The sequence below is a fragment of the Eschrichtius robustus genome, chromosome 10 (assembly GCF_028021215.1).
Source record: "Eschrichtius robustus isolate mEscRob2 chromosome 10, mEscRob2.pri, whole genome shotgun sequence".
In the NCBI taxonomy this organism is placed as follows: domain Eukaryota; kingdom Metazoa; phylum Chordata; class Mammalia; order Artiodactyla; family Eschrichtiidae; genus Eschrichtius; species Eschrichtius robustus.
This window is the reverse complement of record NC_090833.1, coordinates 13,055,222-13,072,117: the sequence shown is the minus strand read 5'-3', so window position 1 is coordinate 13,072,117 and position 16,896 is coordinate 13,055,222. Positions and strand designations below refer to the sequence as shown.

The following is a 16,896-nucleotide window of genomic DNA, read 5'->3' as shown; positions in this document are numbered from 1 at the left end:
CTCACTGTCGCGGCCTCTCTTGTTGCGGCCTCTCTTGTTGCGGAGCACAGGCTCCAGACGCACAGGCTCAGTAGTTGTGGCTCACGGGCCTAGTTGCTCCGTGGCATGTGGGATCTTCCGAGACCAGGGCTCGAACCCGTGTCCCCTTCATTGGCAGGCAGATTCTCAACCACTGCGCCACCAGGGAAGCCCAAAATGAAAGATCTTAAATCAATTATCTAAACTCCCATCTTAGGAAACTAGAAAAAGAAGAGCAAATTAAATCCAAAGTAAGCAGAAGAAAAGAAATAACAAAAACTAGAGCACAAATCAATGAAATTAAAAACAGGAAAGCAATAAAGAAAATCAATTAAGCCAACAGCTGGTTCTATAAAAAGATCAGTGAAACTGATAAACCTCTAGCCAGGCTAAGCAAGAAAAAAAGAGAGAAGATTACCAGACTACTATTCAGTAATTAAAATGACTAATATCAGAAATGAAAGAGGGTTATCACCACTGATCCCATAGACATTAAAAGGATAATAAAGGAATATTATGAATAACTTTGTGTCCACAAATTTGATAACGTAGATGAAATGGACCAATTTCTCTCTTTTTAAAATTAATTAATTTATTTATTTTTGGCTGTGTTGGGTCTTCATTGCTGCGCGTGGGCTTTCTCTAAGTTGCGGCGAGTGGGGGCTGCTCTTTGTTGCGGTGCGTGGGCTTCTCATTGCGGTGGCTTCTCTCGTTGTGGAGCATGGGCTCTAGGCATGTGGGCTCAGTAGTTGTGGCTCACGGGCTTAGTTGCTCCGCGGCATGTGGGATCTTCCCAGACCAGAGCTCGAACCCATGTCCCCTGCATCGGCAGGTGGATTCTTAACCACTGTGCCACCAGGGAAGTCCTGGACCAATTTCTTGAAAGACACAATTCAGCAAAACTCACACAAAGAGAAATAGCTAATCTGAATAGGCTTATATCTATTAAAGAAATTAAATCAAAAATTAATAACCTTCTAAAAAAGAAAGCACTAGGCCCTGATGGTTTCACTGATAAATTCTACTAAACATTTAAGAAAGAAATGATACCAATTCTCTACAATCTCTTACAGAATATAGAAGCAGAGGGAATATGTTCTAACTCATTTTATGAGGTCAACATTACCCCAATACTAGATAATGGCATTACTAGAAAGGTAAAACTATGGATCAATATCTCTCATAAACATAGATGCAAAAATCCTCAACAAAATATTAGCAAGTAGAATCCAATAATGTATAAGAAGAATTATACACCACAACCAATGAGATTTATTCCAGATATGCAAGGCTGCCTCAACATTCAAAAATCAATTAATGTAATCTATCACATCAACAGGCTAAAGAAGAAAAATCATATGATCATGTCAATAGGTGCAGGAAAGGCATTTGACAAAATCCAACACTCATTCATGATAAAAAAGAAAAAAGAAAAAAGAAAAAAAAAAACCCTGAAACTCTATGCAAGCTAGGAACAGAGGGGAACTTTGTCCATTTTTTTTTTTTTTAATTTTTATTTATTTATTTTTTTAATTTATGGCTGCGTTGGGTCTTCGTTTCTCTGCGAGGGCTTTCTCTAGTTGTGGCAAGCGGGGGCCACTCTTCATCGCGGTGCGCGGGCCTCTCACTATCGCGACCTCTCTTGTTGCGGAGCAGAGGCTCCAGACGCGCAGGCTCAGTAATTGTGGCTCACGGGCCCAGTTGTTCCGCGGCATGTGGGATCTTCCCAGACCAGGGCTCGAACCCATGTCCCCTGCATTGGCAGGCAGACTCTCAACCACTGCGCCACCAAGGAAGCCCCCGAACTTTGTCCATTTGATGAAGAAAAACCTACAAAAACCTATAGCTACAAAAACCCTACAGCTAACTTCATATTTAATGCTGAGAAAATAGGTGCTTTCCACCTAATATTGGGAACAGGACAAGGATGTCCCCTCTCACCACTCCTGTTCAACATTGCACTGGGAGTCTTAGTTAATTCAATAAGACAAGACAAAACAAGACAAAAGAGAAAAGAAAAGGTATACCAAAAGATTGGAAAGGTAGAAATAAAACTGCCTTTATTCTCAAATGACACGGCTGTCAATGTAGAAAATCCCAATAAATTGACAAACTTCTAGAACTAAGTGATTATAGTGACATTGTAGGGTACAAGGTTATTCTATAATAGTCAACTGATTTCCTATATTCCAGCAACAAACACTTGGAATTTTAAATTAAAAACACAACATCATTTATATTAGCACCCAAGTAAAGTAAAATAAAATAAAATACTTAGGTATAAATTTAACAGAACATATGGAAGATACATATGAAGAAAACTAAGAAACCTGAATGACAGAAATAAAAGATCTAAATAAATGGAGAGATATTTCATGTTCATGGACAGGAACCCTCAATATTGTTAAGATGGTAGTTCTTCCCAACTCTATAGATCCAACACAGTCCAAATTAAAATCCCAGCAAGTTATTTGGTGAATATTGATTCTAAAATCGATTGACTGCTTCCAGCTGATTCTAAAATTTATATGGGAAAGGCAAAAGACCAGAATAGCCAACACAATCCTAAAGAAGAAGAACATAGAGGACTGACACTACCCAACTTCAAAACTTACTATAGTTACAGTAATCAAAACAACACGGTATTAGTAAGAGAACAGACAACTAGATAAATGGAACAGAATACAGAGCCCAGAAACAGACTCACACAAATATAATCAACTGATCTTTGACTAAGGAACAAAGGAAATTCAATGGAGAAAGGACAGTCTTTTCAACAAATGGTGTTGGAACAAGTGGACATCCATATTTAAAAGGAAAAAAAAAAGAATCTAGACACAGACCTTGCACCTTTCACAAAAATTAACCCAAAATGGATCATAGACATAAATGTAAAATGCAAAACTATACAAGTTTTAGAAGATAACAGGAGAAAATCTAGGGGACCTTGGATTTGGCTATGAAGTTTCAGACACAACACCAAAAGCAAAATCCATGAAAGAAAAAATTGATGTTAGACCTTATTAAAATTAAAAATTTCTGCTCTGTACAGACACTGTTAAGAGAATGAAAAGATAAGCCACATAAACTGGGAGAGAATATTTGCAAAAGACATATTTGATAAAAGACTTGTATCCAAAATATACAAAGAACTCTTAAAACTCAACAGTAAGAAAAAAAAGTGGGCAAAGATCTGGACATCTCATCAAAGAAGATATACAAATGGCAAATAAGCATATGAAAAGATGATTGACATCATATGTCTTTAGGAAATTGCAAATTAAAACAATGTGGTATACCACTACACACCTATTACAATGGCTAAATTTAAAAAACTGACAATACTAAGTGCTATCAAGGATGTGGAGCAACAGGAACTCTCATTCATTGCTGGTGGGAGTGTGAAATGGTACAGCCATTTTGAAAGACAGTTTGGCAGTTTCTTAAAAAGCTAAATGTAGTCTTACCATATGATCCAGCAATCACATTCCTAGGTATTTGCCCATTTTGAAAACGTATGTCCACAAAAAAAAACTGCACACAAATGTTTATAGCAGCTTTATTCATAATTGTCAAAAATTGTATGCAACAAAGATGTCCTTAAATAGGTGAATGGATTAACAAACTGTGGCATATCCATTCAATGGACTTTTACTCACAGATAAAAAGAAATGAGCTATCAAGCCACAAAAAGACATGGAGGACCTTTAAATGCACATTGCTAAGTGAAAGAAGCCAGTACTGAAAAGGCTACATACTGTACGATTCCAACTATATGACATTCAGAAAAAGGCAAAACTATGAAGAGAGTAAAAAGATCAGTGGATGGCCAGGGGTTCAGGGTGGGGGAGGATGAATAGGTGGGACACAGGGGATTTTTAGGGCAGTGAAAACATTCTGTATGGTACTGTACTGGATACATTACATTATGCAGTTGTCAAAACACATAGGACGTACAACACAGAGTGAACTTTAAACTATGGACTTTAATTAATAATAATATATTAATATTTGTTTATTAACTAACAAATGTATACTAATGCAAGATACTATAGAGGAAAGAGTATGTGTTTGGGGAGTATATGGGAATTCTCTGTACTATCTGCTCAATTTTTCTGTAAATCTATAACTATTTCAAAGGGGTTTCCCTGGTGGCTCAGTGGTTAAGAATCCACCTGCCAATGCAGGGCACATGGGTTCGAGCCCTGGTCCGGGAAGATCCCACATGCCGCAGAAGAAGTAAGCCCGTGAGCCACAACTACTGAGCCCATGCGCCACAACTACTGAAGCCCACGCACCTAGAGCCTGTGCTCTGCAACAAGAGAAGACCCCGCTCGCCACAACTAGAGAAAGCCCGTGTGCAGTGAAGACCCAACACAGCCCAAAATAAATAAATAAATAAATTTATTAAAAAAAAAACTTTTCCAAAAAAATTGTCTATTAAGTTTTTAAAATCCATAAATGTAGCTCATATTTGTGTCAATCACCAGCAGCCACATTAAGGGGCAGCATGTTGGAGAAGATTTAGTTAGAAGACATGGGTCCTTGTCCAAGCACTGCTGTTTACTAGCGAGGTGCCTTTGGAGGTGGCCCCAACCGGTCTAATTCTCATTTCCTCAACTCTAAATAGCGGTGCTGTGAGGAGTGTCAAGTGCAGAGCTTTGTAGCAGTAAAGCCTGTGTGACCCTGTATCCTGACTCCTTGGTAGTAGAGGAGCAGATGGGGGGAGGGGTTGCGGAGGATGCGTCTGTCATTGGTCACGTCTCCCTGACGGTCTTACCAAACACAGCTCCGCCCACCTTACGGATGCCTCAGCCTGGGGATATTTGGGGATTGGCAGTAGTCCTTCCGTCTTTACTCATCTGTGTTGTCACTTCCTGAGGCTGCACAAGATGCAGGCTCAGGACCCCTCTTCACCACTCTGAGCCTCGGTTTCCTCCTCCCTGAGTGGGGTCGTGGGAACAAGACCACGCTCAGGGGGAGTGTGAGCTTTCAGTGCACAAGTGGATTGGAAGACTCTTTTGTAATCTGAAAGCATGCACACATGTCAAGAACGACAATGGTGGTTAAAACAAAGTAAAAGAAGAGCCAGGGGTACACTTACTAACTAAAGCCTTACAACAACCCAAGGTGGATGTCACTGGCCCGTTTTAAAGGAAACTGTGGCTCTTGGAGCTGAAGTGCCCCCACACCCCCACCCTGGGCTCCAAGATGGGAGGTGCAAGGAACCAAACTCAGCCTGGCTGACTCGTTGGTTCATGGCTCATGCTTTTCCCACAACCTCCATCCTGCTGCCGCTGTTCCTGCAAGATCTGGGACGAAGAAAAGGAAAGAGCTGCATAAAAAAATTCATCCCACTTTTTTCCTTTTGTCTCTTTTTTTGGGGGTAGGACCAGACAATGGCGGAGATCCTGTTCCCATGCCCTGGAGGTGATGGACAGGAAGATGGAGATCAGGTGCTCCGATGAAGGGGCTGTGGCGGTGATCACACGTCTCCAGGCGACCCTCGCCGAGGGGACAGTCATTACAGAAGGTGCGGCTTGCATGGCAGCAGCCCCAGATAAGCGTCTGTGCGGGGAGGGCGAGCTGGCATTTCTGTTGGCTCGCTTGCTTTTATTAAAAATAATTCTGACGCTGACTATTTTGTAAGCGTGTAGGGCACACATCCAGGGAGGCCCATCTGACTTTGAGATAATTTCAAGGCTGAAGAACATCGCTCGTGCCAGACACGGTGCGAGGCACCGCGTGAAACCCGCCTCCTGTACCGAGGAGGGAGGGGGCCATCCATGTATATGTATAAGTGAGGCTTCGCTAAACCTTCCAAGTAAAAATACTTTTAAATATTTCAGTACGTTGTTAACCACATACATTTCAGTTGGGGCTCATTCCAGCTGAGGAAAGTAGAGGAGGCAGATGATTTGCATAAGTCGACTGAGGAAATTTGGTGAGAGACAGTAACGAGACTCAGACACCCACAGGTGTCAGCTGATCGTCAGGGTCCCGTCCCTCGTCCATCCCGCACACGTTTGCTGAGCACCTACTATGTGCCAGGCACAGAGCTAGGCTTCGTTAAGGCAGGAACAGCTTGGCGTCATGGAGGTTAGTCTAGCTCAAGGGGCAGATGCCACACACTCATTCCACAGTGTTTACTTCGCACTGTGATCGGTGTTGGCGAGGAGCGGGGCTGGAAGCTGCTGGAGCCCGTGGGAAGGGAGACCTGGCCCAGCCTGAGGGCGGCGCCTTGCGAGGAGGGCCTGGGCAGTGGTGTGTGAGGGGTGGGGGCTTTGGGCAGAGGCAAGTGGCCCCGATGGAGGTCCTCCGAAGTGGCCGGCCACCTTGGCTGGAACGAGTGAGCGTGGGGCTAGTGAGCGGAGGGGTCGCTGCACAGGGGGAAGGGTTCTCACTCGCTCCCCTGGAGTTGTAGGCGTGAGGTCAGCGACTGCAGGCGGCTGATGGTGGAGTCCGGGTTGAGAGGTGATACAGGAGGAGGGCTGGAGGCCGCCGCAGCCAGCCCAGGGCAGAAGCACCCACAGTGTGAGAGCAGACGTGCAGAGGAGAGGGGAGAGCTGGTCTTTGGAGACCGTGGCACACGTGGAGAGAAACTGGCCCTGACTCTCCAGGCCCGGCAGCCCTGAAGCTGGCAGTGTTGCATTTCTTGCTAAAGGTCCCCAGCTTCACAGTGTCCACCCCCCACCCCTACTTCCCTTGAGTTGGACACATGGGTTCCTCTTCCCAGCCAACCCTCCAACAGTGCCGTGTAGGACAAAGGGGCGGGGGGGCGAGGATGGGGCAGCCAGACACTGGTCTGTTGATAGCAGCCAACCGGGCCAAAGGCCGGTGAGGGCCATCTTGGAGGGAAAGGAGGGGAGGCCCTGGCACTCTGTCGGCTCCGAGGGAAGGCCTGCTGCCACCACATCCCATCCCTCCCACAGGCTGCGAGCGTCTCCAGGCAGGCGTTTCTTCCTGTCTGTTCCCAGCACCTGCAGAGCGCCTGGCACGAGTAGGTGCCCAGGAAGCATGTCCCGGGAGAGGGGTGCAGTCAGAGCCAGGTGATATCAATAGAAGCAGCCCCTGCTTACTGAGCATTTCCTACTCAGACCCTGCTCTGAGCACTTTCTGCTTTGTCCCATTTCAGCCGTATCAATGTTCTTATGAAGTGGGCACCATTATTATCTCCCCTTTTCAGCAGATGAATGTGAGGCTCAGAGGAAGTTACATAACCTGCGGAGACTACACAGCTTGCAATTTACCGGTCTCAGATTTGAAGCCAGGTTTGTCTGATCCCACAGCCTGTGGCTTTGGTTATACTGCCAGTCAAACCCAGGCCAGCCCCACGAAGGCGGGCATGTAGCTCAGGAGTTCTTCAAGCAGTGGAAGAAATGTTTCTTATTTTGGTCAAAGAGTCTACAGCACATATGAGACATTAAACTATGCCACTCTGATTTTTCCTTTGCAAGCAAGGTGTGGGCCGAACACGCATACGTGGGTGTCGCATGTGTGCTCACGTGGGTGGGAAAGACTCTCCAGTCCATTTTCTTTCTTGCTTTGCAATCATGTTTCCATTGTTTACTGGGAGGACCTCTAGTCTATGTCTTAAAACAGCAAAAAATCTGGCTGCAAAGTGAACAAAGCTGTTCTGAAGCCCCTAGCTGTCGGTTGTGGGTTAGATGGACCAGACACCTAGATGCTGGGCTCAAGTGTTCCCTTTGCAAGTGAAATGTTTGTCTCTCACAGATGATGCCAGTGATACTGCCTTTTATTGCCTAATCTTGATGCCGTCCTAGTCTCTCGCCACAGAGAAGTGAATTCCACTCTGGGAAGAGTAGAGAGCAAAGTCTCAATGATAAGGAGGTGTTCGTGAGTGCAATTTACATAACGTAACTGCCTCTTCACTGACAAATGTGTTTCTTCGTTTGGTTCTGGGCAATGAGAGGGCTACTACACCCCAAGTTTGCAGATAACACCCTTTTTTAGATTTCTGTGCTCTGCTAGAAATTCTAGAATTGGAAATTGAAATCTTTTTTTTTTTTTAAATGACAATCGACAATTACACTGGCCTGCTGCAGAGTGTGAGACTGCATATTACGAAATTCCACCAAGCTCCTAAGTAGTCACTGGCATTTTAAGAGAGGAAGACAGTCTATTTAGGGAGCGATGGGCATGGGATGCAGCTGAGGGCTCCTCAGGTGGAGAGAGGTGGGAAATGGGCTGGTTTTGGGGGAGAGCCATGTGTTAAACGCGTGTGATCGTCGAGTCCCAGCTTTTGCTTTGGGTCACGAGAGTGTGTGGATGCTTATCCCATTATTAAAAATAACTAATTCAAAAAGCTAACTAAGGGGCTTCCCTGGTGGCGCAGTGGTTGAGAATCTGCCTGCTAATGCAGGGGACACGGGTTCGAGCCCTGGTCTGGGAAGATCCCACATGCCACGGAGCGGCTAGGCCCGTGAGCCACAACTACTGAGCCTGCGCGTCTGGAGCCTGTGCTCCACAACAAGAGAGGCCGCGATAGTGAGAGGCCCGTGCACCGTGATGAAGAGTGGCCCCCGCTTGCCACAACTAGAGAAAGCCCTCGCACAGAAACGAAGACCCAACACAGCCAAAAATAAATAAATAAATAAATTAATTAAAAAAAAAAAAAAAGCTAACTAAATAGAGCAGGGTATGCATGGACCAGGATGGAAGCGTCTCACGAACCAAGGATTATGATTAATCCAGTTCTGTGCACCTGAGGTCCAATTTAAAAAAGCAATCAATAACGAGCCTATTTAAAAGGATGGTCTGAGATTTAGATTTCATAATATGTATGCTTTTTCTTACTGGTTTTTTTTTTTCCCTCTCTAGTCTTCTTAAACACCACTTTTTCTTCTCCATTTCAATAGTAGGGTCTCTTCATGCAGGTCAAATAAAGGTTCACAAGGGCCTTGAGCATCGGGAATCTGGTTAAGCCCCTTGGTGGGTACCAAAGTCTCATTAGGGCAGAAGGAAGGTCTGGGCTGGCTTCCAGAAAGGAAAGGTGCATTAGCACTTGGACACACTGGGGTTTGGGTCGGGGTGATGGTCTTATTCAAATGGGCTGGTGTTTTACACTGGACAGTAGGAAAGCAGAGGGAGACCCCTATAGACCACCGCTAGTATAAGCCATGGTTCTCACACTCAGAAGGCCCTGCTTTGGGGATGGGGGACATTTTTTATATCGGCATTCATCTGCTCATCGAACATTCACTGGGCACCAAGTGAGATGCTTTTGCGTGCTCTGGTTGATGTGCCAGGCCCTCGGGGATACAGAACGAGTAGTGAGCGCTTTTTCTGGGTCGCTCACCATGTTAAGTGCTTTGCTTGTGTTCTCTCCTCACCCGCAAGGCTCCCTCCTTTGTTGCTTCCCCCATGGGAGCTCTGGCCACCCCCTGTTACAACTGTCAACTGTGCATCCTTTTCATTTGTGTGGCTGGAGACGCTGGGTGTAATGGAAGGGCCAAGGATGAGCTCTGAAGGCAGGCTGTTCTTGGTTCAGATCCCAGGCTCCCCCCTGTAAGACTTGACACGCTTGCTTAAATTCACCCCTTTGAGCCTCAGCTTTCTCATCTGTCAAATGGGAATAGCCAGCCTTATCTCACAGGGCTGCGTGAGAGTTAAATGAAGCAATTCATAACAAGCATCTTTGATTTCTGTCACATAGTAAATGTTCAGTACATCATCTCTATTATTCTTTTTTCCTTGAGAATAGGGTCTGTAAAATAATTTCTCTTTATATTCCAGTAGGGCCCAATACCTGATAACACAGTCATTACCTGTCTGTTGAATGAATGAATGAGTGAATGAATGAGTGAGTGCGTGCCCTTTGAGACTGAGAGCGCATGTTCTGCCCCTCTTCTGACTTCTTTCTTGCCAGCCCCACAGCAGCTCTAGGGCAGGTAAAGCTGCCCCAGCTCACATGGACCCACACCTCCGGCCAGGTCTTTACTTCTTTTGACATCCAGTAGCTTCCTGAATGGTCCTGAGCACGCGGCTGGCTTCAGAAACTCCTTCTCCTTGAGAATCAGAGGTGCTCGAGCAGCCTTCTCAGGAGGCATCTGGGCCCCGGCCTGCACCAGCTAAGACAGCAGTGGCCCCTGAGCCCACGGGCACAGACAGCCTTCTCATTCCTGGCTTTAATGCCCAGCCCTCACTGCCTATACGACCCCCAACCCTGGACGCTATTATATCCTTTCAGGAGTGATGGAAACAGGAGAACAGGAGTATAAGCTCCAAGGAGGAAGGGAGACAGGTGCGTGGACGAGGCACCAGCTCCCACTCCAGTTCTGCCTTCCTTGTGCTCTGTGAATTGACCTTTCACCTCCCTGCCTCGTGAGCCCCATCCCCTCCCCGTCACTCAGATGAACAAGCCCTGCTCGGTGTGGCCCTGGATTGGGGACAGCGTCCTGGGCCAGGAGGTAGGAGGCTTGAGTGCAAATCCAACTTCTGCTACTCACTGGCTATGGGATTTCAGACGAGTCACTTTTGCTCTTGGAAGCCTCAGAATCCTGCTCTGTAAAATGGGATCTGATCCCCCACCTCGAAGGTCTGGTGTGAGAATTAGCAGTGATATTTGTACATCGGAGGTGATCTCAAAATTGCAGTTACTACTAAGGATTGTTATTCCACACATTCAGGGGCTGAGGCAGGACGGAAAGGCCGGGAAGAGCCCAGCCCCAGATTTGCGCATCTGTATGTTCTAAAAATTAGTATTTTTCTCATCTCCTTAGCTTGGTCAGCAGACAGAGAGACGCTGCAGACCCCGGAAAACCTCACCCGAGCCTGTACTGTGGGCAGCCCCTGTGGATTCCGCTGCTGGGGAGCCATTTAAGAGGCAAACAAAACATGAAAAGCTACTCAGAATTAACAATGGGGCCAGATGGTAATGCTAGTTTGAAGCAATAAAACATGATAAATAGCTTCCTGCTGCTACTCCTGATCAATTTCAATATTTAATAATTCCACTGCCACCCCTGCCCCCTCATCTGGCCCCCTCCACAGGCTACTGCAACGACGCCCCGCATTCGGCTTACAGAGCAAACACGTCTTCACTTTCTGAAGGCGTCAGCAGAAAGCAGGCGGCTCAACTGTCACATGAGCGCCCTCCGTCCTGGAGATGATAATTCATCTGGCTACTTCTAAGACGTTCCATCTCCAGCCTCTCCTGGTTGCCAGGGAAGGATGGAAGGGAGCTCCGACGGCGGAGATGCGATAGGAGCTCCCGCCTTGTTGAATCAGTGAGTATTAGTATCCCCTGAGTTTTGCTTTTGAACTTAAGGAAGGGGAGCAGTAGGGAGCTGGGTGGTCATCTTACTCTGGGACCAATAGCAGGAGGAAGCAACCGGAAGGGGAGGGTGGCAGCTTGGTGTTAAAGCCTTACCCACCAGCCGTGCCTCTGAGCCTCAATTTCCTTCTCTGTATGAAAGAGATAATCGTGTCTACCCCTGGGAGGATTCTAGCCCATGCTGCACGTGTCAAGTGCTCAGCACGTAGGAAACACCCAAGACTGGCAGCTGGAAGCCGCATTATCAAACGTGAAACCACTTAGCAAACAATGCCCAAGTCCCGGCACCTGCAGGAAGGGCTGCTGGTCCTTGTGGTCGGGGAGCTCTAGCCCAGGGGAGACCCGGGGTGCGGGGCAGGATCTGGCAGGGAGCATCCTGTTCACGATTCTCCCCAAGGGGAGCCCACTGATAAGATGAACTGTCCACGAGGGCCCCACAGGCTTTCAGACCCTCCGACACATGGCACCCCGGAGAGCTGGTGTTGCTGGCACCCTTTACGGGGGAGGAAATGGACAGGACGAGGTGAAACGGCTTCTCGCGCTTACATCGTAGGAAGTGTCATCGTCAGCTCTAAGCTGCGTCTCCCAACCCCCCTGACTTCAGGTCCTCGCCACCCTATCGCAGGAGAAAACTGCTCCCTGAGGGCTTCCCTGGTGGCGCAGTGGTTGAGAATCTGCCTGCTAATACAGGGGACACGGGTTCAAGCCCTGGCCTGGGAAGATCCCACATGCCGCGGAGCAACTGGGCCCGTGAGCCACAACTACTGAGGCTGCGCGTCTGGAGCCCGTGCTCCGCAACCGGAGAGGCCGCTACAGTGAGACGCCCACGCACCGCGATGAAGAGTGGCCCCCGCTCGCCGCAACTGGAGAAAGCCCTCGCGCAGAAACGAGGACCCAACACAGCCAAAAATAAATAAATAAATAAAAATAAATAAATAAATAAATAAAAATAAATAAATAAATAAATAAATAAATTTAAAAAAATAAATAAATAAATAAAAGAGGCGACTGTTGTAATGACTTAAAATTCTTAAAAAAAAAACAAAACTGCTCCCTGAGGCGCCCCCTCTTTGTGTGTCCTTTTTGCAAGGAGGCAGCCGAGTGGAGGGTGGCCCCCTTGCCATCACCTGAGCTGCAGTTTACTCGGCTGTGAAACGCGAACGTTAATACCTACTGCACTGGTTCACAGCAGAGACGTTTAATGAGGGAATATGCATGAGAGCCTGCTGTAATTTTGTGATGAGCTGAACAAATGTCAGGTATGGTTATTATGGCTTTTTAGAAAAACCCCCTCTGGGAGGAAAAAGATCAGAAATTCATCCACCAAAGGTGGATTCTTCTTACCGAATCCTTCACCGGCCCCACGTGATCTAGGGGATCAAGCTCAAGCTCTTGAGCGTGGCGTTCAAGGCCTCGACAGCTCCTGCAACCCCACCTCTGCCTCTTCTCCTTTCCCTCCTTGCTGCAGACCCTCCAGGCTACTTGGGGTGACCTGAGCCTTTCATGTGTGTCTCTGCCTAGACCAGGCAAACAGCCCTGAAGGAGGGGGTGTGTGCCACCCTGCCCCTCAGCTGATCCCACTCGGCTTCTTCAGGAAGTCTTCCTTGGGCCCCCCTCGCTCAGGAACTCCTCGGCTGAGCTTCCTGACAGCCTCTCTGTGCTTCCCTCCATCCTAGCGTGCATCGCACTAGCTACTGCTATGTTCTCATCTGCCTCCCAACTCTAGAGCCAGTTCCTCCCGGGCCTGAACCAAGTGCTGTTCTCTCCAGTCTATCCGGGGCCTGGCCCCGCTTATGCCCAGGAAATGTGTGGCGAGGGATGAACCAACCAACGAATAAGTGACTGTTTCCAACATAAATGGAATCAAAGCTTTAGGCAAAGGATTCCAGCAGTGGAATTAGGATTTGGGTGGGCACAGCCTTGGGAGCAGAAATCAGGACAGTGCTCCTGAATTCAAACTCAGCTCCATCCCTCCACTGATGTCTAGAGCTGATAGTGTAAGCAAGCCTTCCCAGGACAGACCCTACCCCTCCACCCCCTGTCCTCCACCTGCTTTTTGTTTGTAGAAAAACTTTAGCTTCCTAGGCCTTCCCCAAGTTCCAAAGAATAAATTTAATCAGAGAAGTGAGAAAATGCAGAAACAAAGGAAAACAGTCAAGCAAAACAAAATAATAATAGTTTAGTCATTAAACAAAGTCAAGGACCTTTACTTCCTCCTAAAGGGCTATAAATAACATTCTGAGCCATGTCCTTTGAGCTGTTTTGCAGATACTGAAGCCCCCACCAGGTGGAAGAAGTTAACTGCATGCTGCCCACAAGCACGTAGACCCCAGATGGGTTGGAACCAGAAGTTTGATGATGTTGACTCCCGATTACCTCACCACCAACCAATCAGAAGAATGTCCACGAGCTGATCACACACCCCGCAACACCTCTCCCTCACCCTGCTTTTAAAAACCTTTCCCTGGCTTCCCTGGTGGCGCAGTGGTTGAGAATCTGCCTGCCAATGCAGGGGACACGGGTTCAAGCCCTGGTCTGGGAAGATCCCACATGCCACGGAGCAACTAGGCCCGTGAGTCACAACTACTGAGCCTGCGCGTCTGGAGCCTGTGCTCTGCAACAAGAGAGGCCGCGATAGTGAGAGGCCCGTGCACCGCGATGAAGAGTGGCCCCCGCTTGCCACAACTGGAGAAAGCCCTCGCACAGAAACGAAGACCCAACACAGCTATAAATAAATTAATTAATTAAAAAAAAATAAAGAAGCCATTTAATTTCTAGCATTATAAAAAAAAAAAAAAAAACCTTTCCCTGAAAGCCATTGGGGAGCTGGGACCTTTTGAGCTGCCTGGACTCCTTGCTTGTCCCTGCAATAAATGCTGCCCTTTCCTTCGCCACAACTCCGAGTCAGTAGATTGGCTTTACTGCACACAGGCGAACAGACCCAAGTTTGGTTTGGTAACAATAGGATGACCTTCCTCCTTCCCCCACCTTGACCCTTAACAAGAAGAAACAGATAATGTACCACCCATCCCTCTCTGTCCTCCCACAGGACACGGCAGAGGCCAGTCATCAGGTACCTGAATCCCGCTGGTCCATGGTCATGGAGTTCCATCTCCTCGTGATGTCAATGTAGAGGATGTCCACGGCGGCCATGGACAAGCTGCTGCTGCTGAGCTTGCAGTTCCTGCAGAAGACAGGAGAGGACACGTCACTGCCAGATCTGACCCGTCCTGTCCTCTCTGGCTTCTGTGCCTTTGCCTGGGCTGTGTTCCACGCCTGGAAGGCCCTCCCTCCCCACAGCTGGAACTAGTGAAGGGTGAATGGCAGGGAACCATGGGAGAGGAGGCTGAAAATGTGAGTTGAGGTCAGATCCTGTGGGTTCCTGTAATGTGGTTCATTAGGGCTCTAAAGGGCTGGGAGGAGGAGGGACTTCAGGATGGCAAGTCTTGAGTTGAACCTGGCTCTACCACTTAGAAGCAGATGGCTCTGATTAAACTACTTCCCCTTCTTGAGCCTCAGTTTCCTGACCTATAAAACAGGCAGTCTTTATTACAGTCACTGTGGTCTGGAAAGGTGGGCAGGCACGCTGAAAAGAGCATGATTTGGGCCTCAGACAGACCAGGACTGAAATCCTGGCCCTGCTGCTTTTTCTAGCTGTATGGCTGTGGACCATTTACTTAAATCTTTCTTTGGTGCCTCTATTTGCTGGTCTCTTAAATGAAGATAATAACACCCGCCCACACGGCTGTTGTGAAGAGGAGACGAGGTAGGGCATCCCAAGGCCCTGGCACCTGGTTGGGCCACGACAACTGTTGGTTCCCTTCCTGATCTCTCTCTACTTTCCCTCTTCCTCTCAGAGCTACAACCATCTAGGCCCCTTCAGAGGCTGACCTTTCAGTGAAGGCCCTGTGCATTCTGCAGAAATGGGGCTTGCTAGTCAGAGTGTTTGAATAAAAGAATTTAGGCTCTGTGTTCAGAATGCTGGCAGCCCTCAGCTGGTCCAGAGGCACTTCCCTCCTGAACCAGATCGTGCCGGGGAGGCGAGTCCCAAGACAGGCTGGATTGGCCCTGGGAATCCCGAAAGCTAGACCTTGGGGCCAGCTGTCTGCTTGGCTGAACTACACTGCATGCTGCTTTCAACTTTCCAAATGTGTCCACATCCGTTGCCCCAGCTATGATAAAGTGGTTCTTTGGTTTCCCATTTGTTATCATCCCTTGCGTGAACAGCTCCCTTAGGAACCCGAGAGGTCGGGGGTTGATTGGCAAGCAGGATTTGGGCATTCCAGAGGCCCCTCTCCAAACCCATGCACACCCCTGACATATGCACACGTGTGCCCAGCACGGTGCCTGGACGAGGCTGGTGCTCCTTATATGACAGCATCCTCCCTCCCTCCCTCCCTCCCTCCCTTCCTCCCTCCCTTCTTTCCTTTCTTCCCTGCCTGTATTCCTCAGGCCATCAATTCACATCCTGCTTCCTCCTGGGCTCCGGCTCTGTATTTCAATCACAAGTCACAGTGGCAGACTTCAAAGCACATCAGCACACAGTTACTGCGCCTCAGTAACAACATGTCAGTGGATGCAGAGCTTTTCATGTCACCTGTCACTGAGATGGCTATCTCTATTGGGTCCTGCTGGGGACCCGCTCCAGCCTCTCCCAAGGTATATTCTAACAACCTGCACTGTTCATTTCCAAAGCTTCATTAGGAGTGGCTACGGGTTTTCTCTAATTATCGTATCCATGTCCTCTGGACCACTTGCTCCCCACAGGACGGGAGCCCTGCCTAGCTTGCTCTGTGGGTTAATGGAGTATAAAAAGGGAAACCAAACTGACCACTGGTATAGTTATTTTTTTCCTGACAGGTAGAAATTAGAAGTGTCAAACCTTTAGTAGGAGTCATAATTTACCAAAGAGGGTTCTCCATTTATCCCTTTTCCAAAAGTAACTTACCCTCCCCTAGTGATACCTGCAAACACAGTCGATGGTAACATTTGCTACTGGGGCAGGGGAAGGAGGGATCTATGCTGGCTGCCGTAGACAGGAAATGCTTTAAAAGAATTTTGATTCTGTAGGCACTTCTTGGGCACCATCTGTATGCCAGGTCCTTTCCTGCCCATTAGCTCTCTGGATCTTTATAACCACTTTATGAGGGAGGTGTTCTTAGGCCCATTTCAATGATGGGTAAGCTGAGACTCAAGAGAAGGGACATGGCTTGCCCAAGATCACACAGCTGGGATTCACATCCAGGCCTCCCCTGGAGGATAGAGTAGTGGACTTGGGAACTTTGGGGAGAAATGGGGAGGTGGCCCAGCCCAGAGCTGCAGGAAGAACCCAAGATTCAAAAGACAAAGTCTCAGGTAACCCAGAAAGGCTGGAGCCTCTAGAGAGGCCCTGTTGGGAAGCTTTGGGATATAAGGCTGGGGGGTAAGACAATCAGGGTCACTTGGAGACAGGTTTTCCTAGGTTTATCCCCATGGTCACCAAACATTCTTAATGGACTCAAACAGGGAATGTCTCCAAGGGTTAAGATTTTGGAATGAACTTTTCATCCATCCACCCACTCAGTATAGAATTTGTTTTGTGT

The 16,896-nt window shown here is 47.7% G+C and overlaps 1 protein-coding gene across 5 annotated transcripts in view; it reads right to left on the bottom strand.

Moving 5' to 3' along the window:
• Window positions 1-16,896, bottom strand: part of TTLL11 (tubulin tyrosine ligase like 11) — a 267,536-nt gene that overhangs the window by 41,599 nt on the left and 209,041 nt on the right. For all 5 annotated transcript variants that reach the window (XM_068553149.1, XM_068553144.1, XM_068553147.1 and 2 more), the window contains one exon: window positions 14,392-14,498. In XM_068553149.1, the coding sequence (XP_068409250.1) occupies window positions 14,392-14,498 (107 nt within the window). The remainder of the gene's footprint in view (window positions 1-14,391; window positions 14,499-16,896) is intronic.